Source organism: Sebastes fasciatus, chromosome 22 (genome assembly GCF_043250625.1).
Source record: "Sebastes fasciatus isolate fSebFas1 chromosome 22, fSebFas1.pri, whole genome shotgun sequence".
Taxonomy (NCBI): domain Eukaryota; kingdom Metazoa; phylum Chordata; class Actinopteri; order Perciformes; family Sebastidae; genus Sebastes; species Sebastes fasciatus.
The window spans coordinates 6,248,076-6,264,657 of record NC_133816.1 but is presented as its reverse complement, the minus strand read 5'-3'; the positions used below and the strand labels follow the sequence as shown (position 1 = coordinate 6,264,657).

General features: G+C 40.7%; 1 protein-coding gene across 2 annotated transcripts in view; it reads right to left on the bottom strand.

The window, feature by feature from the left end:
- Positions 1 to 16,582, bottom strand: part of adgra3 (adhesion G protein-coupled receptor A3) — a 148,342-nt gene that overhangs the window by 18,878 nt on the left and 112,882 nt on the right. Inside the window, exons 1-2 of one of the 2 annotated variants that reach the window (XM_074622866.1) lie at positions 15,240 to 16,292; positions 3,830 to 3,901 (exon numbers count right to left, since the gene is read on the bottom strand). In XM_074622866.1, coding sequence (XP_074478967.1) covers positions 3,830 to 3,901; positions 15,240 to 15,451 — 284 coding nt within the window. In that variant the 5' untranslated portion in view covers positions 15,452 to 16,292. Of the gene's footprint in view, positions 1 to 3,829; positions 3,902 to 15,239; positions 16,293 to 16,582 lie in introns of those variants that run through there. The other variant, XM_074622867.1, reaches the window with a different exon arrangement.

Genomic DNA, 16,582 nt, shown 5'->3' with positions numbered 1-16,582 from the left:
TGACATTCCCACTGAGGAGAGTAACTCGTGTGTTAAACAAGCCTCCAGTTGCAAAGAGTGATGGATGGCTCCTTGTTAAAAGATAATAAATACAATACAATAACTACAGAACCCAAAAACAATATGTCCTTCTCACCTGTACAAACTTACTGCAAAAATCCAGCTTAAAACGAGACTATGCAACTTCTGAAAGAAGAACTAACCAAACTCTCTGTTACAAATAAAACGCACCCTTACTCAATTCAATACATTTAGGTATTCTGCTGCGACGGCTTTAGTTGGTCTGGTATGGCCGGTAGATTTTGGTGTCTAATATTAGCAAACTTGAGCTGGATACGGCTTTGTTCCTCGAGTTACTTAGGCAGTATTCTTGTTTTTATTACGCCTCTGTACTGTTACATTTTAGCATTTTTTGGCAGCACTGGTGAGACTGGCTTTAAGTCAGATAACTAACTCACTAATATCAATTACAGAGAAATATATATATCTATATAAAGTCTGCAAACATTAGCCAACCTTAGCCACTATAAGCTTCTGGTCATACCAGACCAAGTAAGGCTGTAGCGACACAATTACTGAGTGCAATTGAATTGAGCAAGGGTGCACTTTATTGCATTCAAGTTAAACGTTTTATTTGTTAAAAGAAGATTGCGATTAAAAAAAAGTTACCGTCTTGCTTTAATCCCACTGATTCGGTAAATTACAGCTTTGTCAACAATGTCCTCCTTTCAAAGGTGCACTTGGTAAAAGCAGTACTGCAACATCCATTTCAAACTAACTTTATATGTAATGCGTTACTTGCTTACATACTTAACTTCCCTAAGTGTTCGTGAATAGACAACAATCAATTCTTCAGAAAACACTGCACACTGCAGCCGTTATCCTTTAGCTCTGTATTCCACAATAAGCATTCCTCCACAGCAACGGATTTAGCAAGGAATTAGCATGTGACGGTCGCCTAGCTTGGCTCCTATTTCTATGAGGAGAGTGATAATGGGGATTCAGTGTGGCTTATTTCCAAGCAGGGGCACCTTTGGCCCCGACAAAACACAGCGGTCTCCACAGTTACTTTGCAATTTCATGCAGAGCGCCGGATAGGCGTAATCAATTCTCTACCCCTCTCTGGCACTCACAGCCAGCTGCTGTCTCAGTCTTCACCACTGCATACAGGCACAGTCCAAATGAGGGAGACTTTCTTTGTGGACCAAAAAAAAAAAAAAAAAAGGCAGGAGGAAGGAGGGGTGGAAGGCAAGATGGAGAGCCTCGGCTCATTCAAACAGACTCGAGAGTTAGTGGAGAGACGGGGGTGTGTGATTGAAGGTGGGAGGGAGGGTGTAGGGATATTTCAGAGACGGAGAGGCTTCAGCATTCAGAGTGTGTTTGGGAATCGTACCGCTAACACCTCTGGCCTTGGCTTGGCCTCATTACAATGACAAAAGCAAGCAAGCCATCGAGTGATCTCGCTTCACTGGTTGAGGGTGGACGGGAGTGGGGTGGGGTCTCTCTGAGGGACAATGGGAGCTGCTTTTGGAGGTAAACTTGCCTGTGGATTGATGCAAAGACAAAGTTTATAACCAAATCAACTGGTTATTCACAGACAAAGCACAGAAGAGCTTTCTATGTATTGTTTTTTTACACATTCAGCACACGGCCTCTTGTGTTTCCTCTCAGCCCGAGCTCTAAAAACTAACCTTTGACCCAATTCAAGAGCCAACTGGGAACGCTCCTGCATATCTATAAACTATCTGTCTTATCAAAATGGGAGTCAACTCAATAAAAGTCATGCAGGGCTAAAATTAAAACAACAAATTATGACCACAAGATGAAAATAGGAAGAAATTCTGCAGGTGCTTTATACCGATAATGTACTAAATAAAGGGAGTATCAGCAGGGTCCAAGGACAAAAACAGTTGTATTAGTCATAACAATTCTGTATGCAGTTTGCAGAAAATATTAGGGCTGTCAATCGACTAAAATATTTAATCGGGATTAATCACATGATTGCACATAGTTAATCACAAATTAATCACACATTTTTTTATAAGGTAGATTTGTCAAGATTTTAATACTCTTTTCAACATGGGAGTGGACAAATATGCTGCTTTATGCAAATGTATGAATATATTTATTATTGGAAATCAATTAACAACACAAAACAATGACAAATATTGTCCAGAAACCCTCACAGGTACTGCATTTAGCATGAAAAATATGCTCAAATCATAACATGGCAAACTGCAGCCCAACAGGCAACAACAGCTGTCAGTGTGTCAGTGTGCTGACTTGACTATGACTTGCCCCAAACTGCATGTGATTATCATAACGTGGGCATGTCTGTAAAGGGGAGACTCGTGGGTACCCATAGAACACATTTACATTCACATATCTTGAGGTCAGAGGTCAAGGGACCCCTTTGAAAATGTTTGGAGCGTTATTTAGCTTCCTTTGCAACAAGTTATTCCATGGTTGGTACCAATGGATTCTTTAAGTTTTCTGGTTCCGTATGATGACAGTATCTTCAATCTAGCGTTTACTTTGACAGCCCTGAAAATATAGATTTTTCTCAAAAGTATGGCCCAGAAAAACAGGAAGTCTGTAGGTTTTCGGTGAAGAATAAAATCAACGGGCATCGGCGATCAATTATATCAGACGATTAGGGGCTTATTTTAACCTAAATCTTCATTCTGAACCGATACCTCAAGGCTAAATGGGTTTGGCCTCATATACCTTCTATATTGCTGGTCGTTTTACACCAGACCGAGAGGACTGACAGGGGAAACATGCCCTTAGAATTCCATATCAATGCAGTCATGTGTTATTGTAGCCTTGGGTAAAAGCACGGCCATTAAAAGGTCTGGTTATTTTATCTGCATGAAGCCATTCCGGAGTGATAAATCATCCGTGGCCCATACGTGCAGGGCCCAGAGCCATTTTCTTGAAATCTCTGTAGGAAGGAAACACGGGTGATGACATTCCAATCTCCAAAGTCAGAGAGTCACATGGCATGGACGACATATCTCCATTGTTCGAGGAATCTCAGGGAACATACATGACCATACCAATAAATGTCTTCACCATCTAGGACTAATTTCCTTCTCCTCTCACTTCTTTTCCACAGTCAAAGGTTTTCCTCCAAGATAAAGACTTAACAGCCTGTGGTAAATACTACTGTATCTTGAGGTTGCCTATACGTTACCCTACTACTACTGAGAAAGTGGGCCCCATCCCCAGAATAACCAAGCAGCTGTACGTTGAGAGTATGTCACCAGGCAGACAACAACCAACCAACCCTAGGGGCTATACCTATAATTAGCCTTTTCTAGTACCATCTCAAGTCCTCCACTATATAGACTGATAATCTTGACTGAGGCTAAGTGCTGTGTGGGGGCCTACTCATTTTCTATGACCTGGATGTTCCACTGGCATGAGGCCAACATCTGTTTTACAAACCTACTCCACAAGCCCCAGCGTCACTTGTGGAGTGATGAATGGTTCCTTCTAATGCACCGGTAGACAGAACGTGACATATTGTGAAAATATTTGACAACAAAAGCCCCACCACTTGGAAGTCCATTGGTGATATTTCACGGATATATACAGCCTAAATATCTGCTTTGAACGATGGAAAACATCCTTTCTAAAAGCTAAGATTATTTATTTTCTTTAGTGTGTTATCTTGAAGCACAAATTTCAACTGCTAAGGCATGTTTTTTCTTTAAAATGCACTGGAAACATCAACAAAAACACGTTTAGGAATGACTGTAAATATAGATAAATTAATGCTCACGCAAATCACTAGCAGAAAGGGGAAAATAATAATAATACTTACAATTTTTCCAAAGTATACAATCCGAAGAAGGATCCATTTCTGAGCTCTTGAATCTTATTGTTGTTTAGAATCCTGTGGGGAGAAGAATATGTATAAATGCAAAGTCACAGAAAAGAATACAACTACTGAAATTAATAGTACATCATGTGAATAAAGTCCCCAAAAATGTTTCAATATTTCTGTTGTCTTGACATCAAAATTTATTTTATTGCACCAAAGGATGCCCGGATATCGGATCAGGTATCGGGCAAATACTCACTCAAACAGCCGATTAAGATATCGGGGACAATGGGGCCGATCTATTCAATTCTATATTTATATACTATATACCGGAATTTGAATTCATGCTTAAGTTTTGACCAATTTGTTGCTGCATTAACAAGGTTTACACCTGAACTGTAATTCATGTTCATTTTGAAGATTTGTTTTGCCAAGTTGTTGGTGTACGATTTATTATTTTAATAATAATAACAATTCACTAAATTCATATCTATTTATTTGTTACATTTTGTTTTACAAAATTAAAAAAGCAATGTTTAAGTCAAGCCTGATGTTGCCTTGCACATAAAAGAATGATCCCAGGTCACATCCACACAGTGAGGCATACAGCTGATTAATTAAACACTGGTATCGGATCGGTACTCGGTATCGGCCGATACCCAAAGCCCAGGTATCGGTATCAGTATCGGGACAGAAAAAGTCGGATCGGTGCATCCCTAGTGGCACCAAAAACAGCCATGTCATATTCCGCATCTTATGTTACATTTTGTTGGCAGCTAAAGTGTTTCTGTCAACTTATCACACCAAGTCCAATCTAATAGGCCTACATTTAATTTGCCAAATAACACGTTGCGTTATAGAAAACCTGCCGCTGTACTAGGAATGTGTGTTAATTAAATCGTGAAGGTGGATTCAAAAAGGATCTAGTTTCTTCTTCAACAACAAGAGAAAGGATGCCATACTGCCACTTCTTGACAGATGACAATATTAAATGTCACTCTGTGTCTTCTTGCATCTCTGAGCTCCCAGTCACAGAATGTTCCCTGCCACCAGGAAGAGATCAGAAGAAAAACAACCTGAACGTCAGCCGGGTATTTGCTTTCATGTTAAATTGGCAGCATCTGCGCTCTCTCTCGAGACAGGTAGCCAAAACGAGATAAAGAGTGATCATTCTGTCTGACTTTAACAGGTAAATGCATCATGATCTGATCCGTAGCAGCAATGACTCACTGGTGATACTGAGTTGTTCTCGTAAATCGCCACGATAAGGAACCAAAATGAAATAAGAACAATAAGAAATCCATGTTTTTGACCAAACGCAAGGTCAGTTTAAATCTCGCCATGAACTGACACAAAGTTGTACAAACAGCATAGTAAACAAAACCAACCAAATCGTCACCTAGGGTTTACAGCTTTAAACGGAGCTGTCAGAGTATTTTATAGAAGGACACCCGAACAAAGATCCAAAGTCTACATACCAGGCAAAAGCTAAGTGTTCCATAAAGAACTTATCAATCATATTTACAGCTAACACCGGATTAAATGTAATGCGATACGAGGCCACAAATGCGCACAATGTAGATAATAAGAAGTAACCTGAGGTATTCCTTATATCCTTCAATACAAGCAACAAAAGAAGTAAAAGAAAAGGTCAGAAAACTTTATCACCACAAAAATAAAAGCAAGCTTGAAAAACTTCAAATCCAAGTGTGAATTCTTGATTGCTTCCTCCCTGGGTAATAAACCAGATTTTATTATCCAGTTTATACCCCATGCACTGCATACCAAGCTGCAAAGTAAAGCGCCACTTTCTGAGCCTAAAGTCCCTGAGAGTTCCCGTCTTTCTCCCCCAAACTACTCCCAAAGGATCTGGGGAATCAATAGCACTGTTAACTCCCAGCAGAAAACCCAAGCAGGGACTTGTGGTTAGCATGTGTTTCTGGCCAGCTTGGGAGGGAGGGGGAGAGAGAGAGAGAGAGAGAGAGAGAGAGAGAGAGAGAGAGAGAGAGAGAGAGAGAGAGAGAGAGAGAGAGAGAGAGAGGGAGAGTGCTCGCACAAATGGATCCTGTGTTTCACGGGCTTCTGAATGCTGAAATGGCAGATGTTAAAACATGGTGATGTACAAGGCTGCAAATTCTATCACTGCCTGTGTACATATGATCTGATGATATAGGCAGACGCGCCGGGCCTCCCAAGATTGTGGTCACAGAAGTCTCATTTATATTGCAGGATAGTTAGCATACCGACGGGATGCATTTACCACGAGGCCTGTGTGAATTAAGGAATGTGGCACTCGACCCACATAATATATAGAGAGAGCACGAAAACACCTTGCAAAACATAGAACTGCAGTTAATACCAGTTTGGGGAAGCTCATAACGTTTGGCTGACAGGGTTGGCAACTGATGCACCAGAAATTGAACCTGCAGGAGGCAGAATGTTTTTGGCATCATTGGGCAAAAAAATCCATAATAATCATTTCTACCCACTGCAGCTTTAAGGTAATGACTCAGTGACAGTTGGATGCCAATTAGCAGTCAATTATGTAGTCCAATATCACACATTTGCCTTTACAATCTTCATCTGTGTATTGGCAAGAATCTGGCGATATGATTCGTATCATGATACAGGGGTTACGATTCAATATATTGCGATATATTGCAATTTTTTACAATCCAAATTTAGAAAAACTGTCATAGTATAAAGAACACACCACCATATCCATAAAATCAGAGTAAAAAAAAGTTAACTTTTTTTATACTATCAGACCAGTGGGATCTACATTTGCATTCATCAGTCTCTGTAACATCCAACATCATAGCACTACTTTGAGAGGGCACATCTCTTTGCAAATGAAATAAAGTATTGACCGAGTTAATCTTTGCATGTAAACAATTAATTAAAAATCAATACTGTTTTTGAGAATCAATACAGTATCACAAAAATAATATTGCGATATTTTCTCACACCCTTAATGCAACGCCCTCCATCGTTAGACCCTTTCGATTCAGATGAGGAAAAACTAAAAAAACAGGACGACAAAATGTTATTGTAGTAAAATTAGATTGTAGACGTATATGGAGAATGGGACTTGGAATATGTCGAACGACTTCCAGTTGCCGCCAAACAGATAAGACCCTGAGCCACACGACCTCCTTTGCACCATATCTGTCATTTTTATTTCGGGCCTAACAAGCACCTTATATATATGGCATCGTAAGCCAATTTACAGAAGTACAAAGAGGACATAAAAAATGCTAAATTACGTAACGTGGTGACAGGAAAGTATGGCAAATTGTGAAAACATTTACCAAACAGGAAAGGTTTATCAGCAAAGACGTAGAGTTGTCACAAATAGACCCTCACCAACATTAAGTCATTTGAGGTTGCATACTGCACAAACAGGCCTCTTATCTTCGTGGAAAGTTGTATAATTAGGTTTACAGAATAGATTATGAATTTTCTAAACAACACGTCTTGGGAGTCATTCGAGTGTCGCTGCATAAATACACATTTCCAGTCTTGTGACTCTACGGGTCGTCAAAAATAAATCTGTGAAAGAGAGTTCTCCTGAGAGTCATGAGCCCTTTTCCTGCCCTCTTTCCATCCCTCCCTTCTTTGCATGCCTTAAGTTACGCTCTTTCACTAGCCCCGTCCCTCCCTCTCCCTCATGACAGTCAGTGTGACCTCGGTATGTTGGAAACTGCTTCGGCTGCAAAGTCGAAGTCTTCTTTACACTTGCATTGGTGAGAAAGAAATGCCACTGCTGACTATAGAGGCAATATACATAGCAAAGCCTCAAATTTGTATGGTTATTTAACCACCCATATCTCCACCGCCCTCAGGACGTCTGTAACTAGACCGTCTGCTTCCTTTCTGTCTGTCTCTAGACGTCGGCCTGAGGACTCCAGACTGAAGAACTGTATATGGAATTTCTTCAGGCTAGGCCTCAAACGACGGAGGAGGGGAGTCTCCCTTATCTTGATGCATAGATAAGACCTGCTTGAGCTCGAGCCAGGAACAAGCTGCAGGGGGATCCCACCAAATCTCACATCATGTCTCCTGATACCGATGCTATAAATCTCAACGACATTTATGGAAACGCTGCGTCTGAATCCAGAATTTCTACTCTCAGTCATAGAGTAGTATGAAATGCATTGGCCTAAATTTCCTCTCGCCTTCGAAGTGAGTAAATATGACACTATCAAAGGGAGTTTCAATTTCACTAAAAGAAAATACCCGCCTCTGGTTGTAGGCACACACACATCCAGAGAAGCCACTACACACTCCCCCTTCACAGGCACACAGTGGTTTAAGGACAGAGCCAACTGGTGCTCTCTCAACACTTTCTTTATGCTCAGGAGGCTTTTAGACAAAGAACTCCCATGAGCGGAGAGCTGCAACCCTTCAACGGGTTTTCAAATAAGTTTCAGGCTGCAGTTGAGCTCATAAAAACCCTTCTAGAGTGACCTCCGCTGAATATAGTGGATGGAAAAGTGGGCCCCAGTTCAGGTGGAAAAGGGAACCAGTCCAATGGCTGAGGTGCTGCGACTTGCCAAGGTAATTCTTGCGGTTATCCAGCACTTTCTTGTTCCAATAATGATCCGTATATGACCCAATGATTTAAATAAGGACTATTCAAGTGTTCACACTGGAAAGTTGATTTACCTCAAAAAAATTATCCGCAGAGTTACAGACGTCTCATACCCAATGTAAGTCTATAGGAAACAGTCATTTTGGGTTCAATGGCATCACTTTTGATTGGCCCTTCATTCTTGTAAGTCGAACAGAAGGCCTCGCAATATCCTCTTTCAACATCCACCAGGCCAAGTCATTAGAGCAAGGTATTCGCCTTATAGCTCTCTGTCGGAATGGAACAATGATCCACCATGCAAACACCAGGATAAAAGCAGATGAGTTAACGCTGACGAGAAGGCATTGCACAGCCTTACCTCATGTCTATACGCACTAAACTGAACTGCTTTGTCTGGGATTAAATGAGACTCGGGGCAAACCTGGCAAAGTCAAAGCTCAACAGGTTTGCGAAATTAAAGGCTGCGAACTGACTAAATGTGCAGCTGTCAGAGGGATTTTGCCTTCTTCAGAAAACACCGCGGAATGATGATGATTAGACCAATGGCTGCAAAAACAACTCCTCTGAGGACATGGATGACAGCAGGCACCTGTGTTCTAGTTACACAAACACTTCAAGGGGCTCCCAACATGACATAGGAGCCTTCTTAATGTTGGGGAGATGGGAGAACCAACATTAGAGATGACTGACATAAGGGCTGATCACGCATACCAAACTGACGTGTCTGTGTTTACCACAAGATTTCTAAAATCCGAAGGGAAACTTCTCCATAAGCCTGAAGCCTGAACGAAATGAAGTCCCAAAGAAACCAGCTGAAATGTAACCCTAACAGCCAGTTTGCTCCGCTGTGAAACAAGACCGTTTACTGCACTCCAATGTGTCATCAAACCGTGAATGCTTTTTCCTGCAGCAAGGGAGGAAATCCCTGCTTTCTTCCTGACATTAATCCTGTGCTGCTCTGTAGAGGCCAAAACCAGGTGCGCTTATTTGCACTGTCCAACCCAGGTGCTCCCTGTGAAAAGGATCCTGATTACACTAAACAAGACCTGCAAAGAAATACGAGCCGGGTGAGTACAGAAAGCTTAAATAAAGCCAGTTCCTGCCTGCATGGGTATGTAGGCTGAAACTAACACAGATCCACAGAATTAAACATGTACACACCCATGTAGGCTACTCAACACAGGCCTGATTTATCCTCCCGTGTGACGCAAGAGGTTAAATTCAAGCCCTCGTATTTTAGCCGAGGCCTGCGTTAACATGGGAGGACAGGCCAGCTGTAAACACACTTGTGTCATTTCCTCTCGGATTACTTCGGCATGCGGTATCATTTGGAGAGCACAAATGCGGGGAATGCATCACTCATTTCTCCTCTACCAGAGAGGCATTCAGAGCAGAGCTGCACTGGATATCTACACACACTATCGCAGGGTAAACTAGTACCAGCAGTCATTTAAGTCTGGTAAAACTTAGTGTAACTGCTCATGTACAGATGGGCATGGTTAAAATAAAAGGAGCAGGTAAGAGTAAAGAGTATCTGGGCTACATTTTTCTGGCGTGGAGTCAAAACAATTATCCCAGTGGTTCAATAAGTTCACTAAAGCCTAAAGGGTAGTTGAGAGGTTTCTAAAAGAAGTGTGCTTGTGGTTCAAATCTCTTTTTTTGTGTTCTCTGAAAAGCCTGATTGAAAGTAGACTCCAGACCCCTGAAGAGGAAAACAGGAAATCTTCAGTACAAAGGAGGGGGGCAGGTATAATGAATGGAATGGGTCTCTAGTAATCACACCTAGCTTATACTACCGTTTCTGCCAAGGCCTTTAATTAACACACTATACAACAAGGCGTGGCAACACACAAATTGAAAAACATCCATATAACAAGTGGACTATATTGCCACCAGTTAGGGATGTCACATTCACAGAAATGTAGTCATCAATACCAGTACCTGTGAAATTCCACAATTCTCAATATCCAGATTGGATGCCACGGTAAAAAACAAAAGATCCATCCATTATCTATTTTATATTGCTGGGAAAACATCTCCTTCAAACAACTGGATTTATTCTAGTTTCTCTCAAAAAAATACACAGATTTGTTGTAAGCAATGTAGCATTATCAAGGACAAAATATGGTGCGTCCCCTGGACGCGTCGATAGTGAGTTTACTACGTCCCAAACACATTTTAAAACGGCCCCGAGACGATGAGACAACTTTGGTCTGGTGCCCTGACGGTACCGCCACGTTTTCAGAATTTTGGCATCAACTTGGTACTTCTGTATATGTACAGTACTAGCACTCGTAAAATACAAAATACAGGTCAAAATGGAACTGACAAAATGTTCAATTGTGCTTTGACCTTTAATTATTATATTCCCCTTCAATCAACTTCTGTGATATTTATTGTATTTTCACTAAAATGTCGAGAAACAGCTTTATTGTGTTGAAGTGGTATTGGAGGTCTCAATGGCAGCACCAGTCATCACATTATCATGAAACTGAGTAGTTGAGTAGTCAGCTGTGACATTTGGTGTTATTTTGAGAAATGTTTTTAAAATGGAAATTTGTCTGAAAGGAGAAGTAATTCCAAAAAAACTTATTAGAGATGACTGTCTGCCAACACTGATATAAGTGAGGTGCATAGGCCATTTAGATCCAGGTCTATCATATTTGGCATAACATGGCCACTGAAACCAAAAACGACTAGTTGCAAAGCGTTCAACATCTCTTTACAAAAGTCAAAGAAACATTAAGTAGCTAGTTCCACAAAATTTAACAGAATCTAGAGTCTGTCATTAAAATTCTTGACATCAAACCAAATATAATTTAATATTTGGTAAAATAGTCACTGCCACTTGAGTAAAAACAGGATCTAGTGAATTGACAGCAAGTATTTCATGCGCTCACACCAAGTAAGAAAAGCTAAACAACGGGCTTAACAAGGAGAAGTAATGGCCGGTCATAATTTTCAATCCCCGAGAAAGGTCCCTCCTGACAGCTGAGACCTCTGCTTCGGTTCATTGCGTTCCAGACCAGCTGTGGCTGGGCCACGGTCAACCCCACCACAAGACAGTGGGGGAGTCGTAAAAAAACAGGACCACTGCACCTACCGAGAGGGCACGCCGATTTTACAGGTCGTAAATTAACACCCAAAACCTGTGCAGTCAACATAAAGTGCTGTTTCATTGTCACTCGTGTCTACAGGGAACTGTGAACAGAGCAACACTTGAAGAAGATGGTTGTTTTCTTACAAATAGATGACAACAAAATGTCCAGAAATACAAAAGCGGGGACTGGAAGGAATTCCTGGAAGTTGCACTGCTTCATTCGATTAAATTTTTCTTGTACTTTGGATCCTCCACATTATAGTGCTTAAGCTCAATGCTAAATCATGAGGAACCTCTAATCCATCACTGTCAGAACAACATGGCAGACTCCAAGCTGAGTGAAGACATACAGACAAAGCAAATACCAGGACATGATGGAAGGCTTAGTAATGACTTCAGAGCAGACTATAGCTAAAACATATTTCTAGATTTAAAAAAAAAAAAACATTTCCCACAATCTAGGCAGCTAATGGTCCCCATTTATTTTAGTATTGCATGACTGTCAATTCACAGAGACATGGTACTTGCTTGGGCCAGGCAATTGAACATTTGTTTATTTCTGAGGAACTCCGTTACGAATGAAGAAAATAACAACGCGGCTCTAATTGCCGACTAAATGTCTCGATAAAATTAGATTCGCCATCTTTTCTGAATCTGTCCAAGCATCTCCTGTAATTCGGCAAACAAATAATCCACCAAAGAGCACATGTAATATTTTACTGTGTCACAATAATAGAAAGGAAAAGCAGTCCGGCGGCTAGAGTGACATTCTCTTCAGAACCACCACACAACACCGAGCTTTCAACAGTTACTGCGGTGTCTGCCTGATTTTAGCAGATTTTCCCTCATCGACTTCTTACACTTTTTTTGGGAAACTTCTCGCCGTCTCCCGTGTTGCAGTTAAATGTTGTTTAATAAGTGATACCTGGTTGCAAATATCATCAGTTTACCAACAAAGATATCACATAAACTCAAGTGTAGGGGACATCAGATCACTGCATACCATGTACATTTTTTTAATTAATAGATTTTTAGTTAAAAAAAAAAATTATGTTCCATGTTCTTACATTATTTTTCCTGGTGTTTTAGGTTGTTGCTGTGTTATCGTGTCAGTATTGAGATATTTACGCAGGGTATGGAAGTCCTAATTTTGGTATAGTGACAACACTACTGACAATATGGAAGTCAGAGAGGAGGGAATTGTTGTTTAAAAAAGGATATTTATTCTTAAAGAGAGGCATATAGTCTGTTTTACACAGGTCTGTTAGGCTTTAACACTCAGTTGAGTGGTTGCCAGGTGTTCAGCTCCACCCAGGCTACACCAACACACCACACTGGCCTAATTTGGATTTTTTTTGGCTGCAGTAACTGATAAAATGACTGCACACATGAAACCCAAACTTCAAGCTTAACAATGTCCCTGCAGAAACATATCACAGACAACATGTTCATGTATTTCTATAACTTTCCAAATCAACGTGTGTCTGCATTTCCATGCTACAATGTTGTTATTTTGACAAGAAATGAAACTACACATATTGTAGGGGACTGCAAGGTCTACAAACCAATATGTATGGAAAGCAGATTAAAAACAAAACTAAAAACCTATAACTTTGGTCAGTGCTTCAAAGCAATGCACATGTGGTTTGTGGTAAACGGGTTAAAACACGCAAACTCACGTATCTTACCAGCCAATCCTGTCCCTTCCTTTCCTCCCCTGGAGTCTATTATTTGCTTTCTACTCCTGCACCCTACCCTGGTATTCTCATATTTCCCCCATCGCTCACCACCACCACAAAGCACAAGTGCACTGGACACACAGCTTTGAAATTCGGTCTTTTTGACATGTTTTTTTGGCGTCGATTGTTCTGTTCTGCCACGCACTTTCTAACAAACCAAAACTACTTTTTGAATTAAATCTCGTATGACTTGAAAATCAGTCAGCATAGCAGCATTTTATGACCTCAAGCGATGAGGTCATGAAGAGGTTTGTAAGGGAAATCCACTAGTACTCAGACACTTGTATTTATGTGTGTGTCATCCTTATGGGTTGTGAGGGTGGCCACACAAAGACCGACAACAGTGTCAAGGGGGACGCCATAGTACCACAACTGGTGCTTCTGAATTATAAAGTGAACTTTTAACACAAGAAAATGGGTAAAACATTAAGTGTGTGTTGTCAATAACAAAGTACCACACGAACCAACCACAGAAGCGAGCGTAGGCTTTATGTCAGCCAAGAGGAATTTAAACACCACAAGGATCAACTCAACAGAGGAGCTCTTAGCTCTATTAAAATGCCTTGGAGGGATGGTAAGATAAGTGTCTTGCGTGAGCACTGGTTTAGTAGCCAAAATACCTTCTTGTGTGAATCACTACAGGAAGACAGGCGGTTACTATTACACAGGGTTCACATTTACACCATTACAGTGTGCAGCTGTGAAAGAGTGATCTATGGCTGACATGGAAAGGGACACAAATATAATAAAACTACTTGTCAAGCCATCTCGTTTTCCTTATGTTGAGCTGTATAAGCTGGATGATATGGAAGTTAATCACATGTATTTAGATAATGATGAATTATGACCTTTTAAAAACTCTGTAGTTTTAGTAGTAGTAAGTATAGTGGCGGGCAATATGACATGAATATACAGTATAACGTTCATACGATAAAGATGTCGATCATATATTTTTCTATATACTGAGAGAAAACACTCAGTACTTTTAATTTGTCATGTAATGAATTCACACGGAAGTATACAAAACTAGGCTTTACCTTGTGGTTATTTCAAAGCATAAAGAATATGCATTTATTTAAATAGTTAATAGAAAACATGCTATATTGTGTTATATATCGTTATCGAGGTATGAAATTACATATTGTGATAGAATATTTGGGCCATATCGCCTAGGGGTGTAAGAAAATATCTATACACGAGTATTGCGATACTGTATCGATTCTCCAAAACACTGTATTGTATATTTTCTAATTAACTTCTTAAAAATCTGAAGGCTCGCTGTTGGGCATGTCCGCTATTCGATCTTTGGAGGTCTTAACTATAAAACCGTAGGAATCTATTGGTACTAACCATTTCATACTAGCTTGTCGAGAAGGAAGCTGAATAACGCTCCAGGGTTACACTAAATTTTGTTTAGGAAAAACTGGCATTTTCAAAGTTGTCCCTTGACCTCTCACCTCAATATATGTGAATGGAAATGGGTTCTATGGGTACCCACAGACTCCCCTTTACAGATATGTCCACTTTATGATAATCACATGCAGTTTGCATGCACTATAAATGTGTTATTTTCGAAAGTGATTTATTTCTGGCGTGTTATTTATACTATGACAGTTTTCCTACAATTGAATTAAAAAAAAACGCAATATATCACCTTCCTTAAAGTATCGCGATATATCGTAATATATTGAATCGTTACCCCTGTATCATATGTATCGTATCGCCAGATTCTTGCCAATACACACACACACACTAAAAAGTATATCACAAAAACATGTTTATGTCCTTGTAGTGACACCAAAATAGACTATAAGTAGACCAAACAGGGAATATAAGTAATGTGTTGTTCACGTACAGCCTCCAACAGAGGATAATTATACTGTTAAACCTCAGTTATAAACCTTATTGATATACAAAGTTGAGTGGAACAGGTTTGGTAGATGTGTTTTAATGAATGCATCTCTCTTGTGTACTCACAGTGTGACCGTCCTGTTGGGGAAGGAGTCCGGAGGTAACACCTGATGGAGCTCCATGTTGCTGCACACCACTTTCCGGTCGGACTGCGGGCTCTTCCCACCGCTTTTCGAGCGTTCATCATAGGATTTGCAATCAGATGACACCGCCGAACCACCAACACCACCGCAGCCGAGCAAAATCACAAACAACCGCAACAGATCCACCCTCATCATTTTCACACACGACTAGAAAACCCACTGCAGCATTGGCGAAGGGAGGAAATGTTTTGATAGTGAAGTAGCTTGGTTATGATGAGGACCCCATTAAAGACAAAAGCAGTATCTCGTTTGGCTCCAGCGAGCCTTCCTCCTCCATTTCTCGCAGGGTTTTCCCGGTAAAGGTGTCCTTTGTTTGCCAAACGACTCATTTATAATCCCCTTTCCATCCCTGGCGTGCAGTTCATTTCCTCCAACTCCACAAACCCGCAGATTTTAGTGTGCCCGCTGGTTACTCTGTAACTTGTCCGGTTGTTGAGAGGCTTTCTTTGTTGCCCCGTAGCGTGGCTCCAAATCACTGGTGTCTTTTCCACGGGAGGAGGAGGAGGAGGCTGCTGCAGTAGTTATCCAGGTTTATCCACACTAACTTCAGGAAAACAGACTTTTTTTAAATCCCCCAATACTTTGGATTATACGGAACCAAACCAGAGCGAGTAAACTTTCCCCCTTCTCTTCTTTTCCAGGGACACAAACAGGAAATTGCCCAGAAAAAAAACACACACACACACAAAAAGCGCTGCAACACCTCCTCAGCTCTAAAGTGTGCTGCAAATGTTAGAACAACTATGTTAAAAACTCTCCGTCGTTTAAAGAAGAATATCCAAAGTGGTTGTTGTTTCTCTTTTGGCTCCACTGGGTCTTTGGAAAGTGTTCAAAAGCAGTTCTTCTCTGTCCATTGAGAAGTCCTCCTCCTCTCCTCCCATGACTCTGCCTCCGGGCTCCACCATTGTCAAGTCGCTCGGAAATTCAAACCATATCCGGTCCGCGTTTCAGAATAAAAGCCTCAGCCAGAGGCATTTTTTGTGGTCCATTCAGTTTGGTATTTTTAGGGCAGGGGTCAGCAACCTGTGGCTCTTTAGCTCCTCTCCAGTGGCTCCCTGTGGATTTATAAAAATGGAAACGAGTACCTGTTTTTTGTTTACATTTTTATTTATCATTTTTGTAGGTCTATGGAATTAGGGAGTATTAGGGCCACATTGAGGGGGAAAAAAAAATCTGAGATTTCAAGAATGAAGTCATAATATTACGATCATAAAGTCAAAGGTTTACAAGAAAAAAGTCGTAATATTGTGAGAATAAAGTCATAAT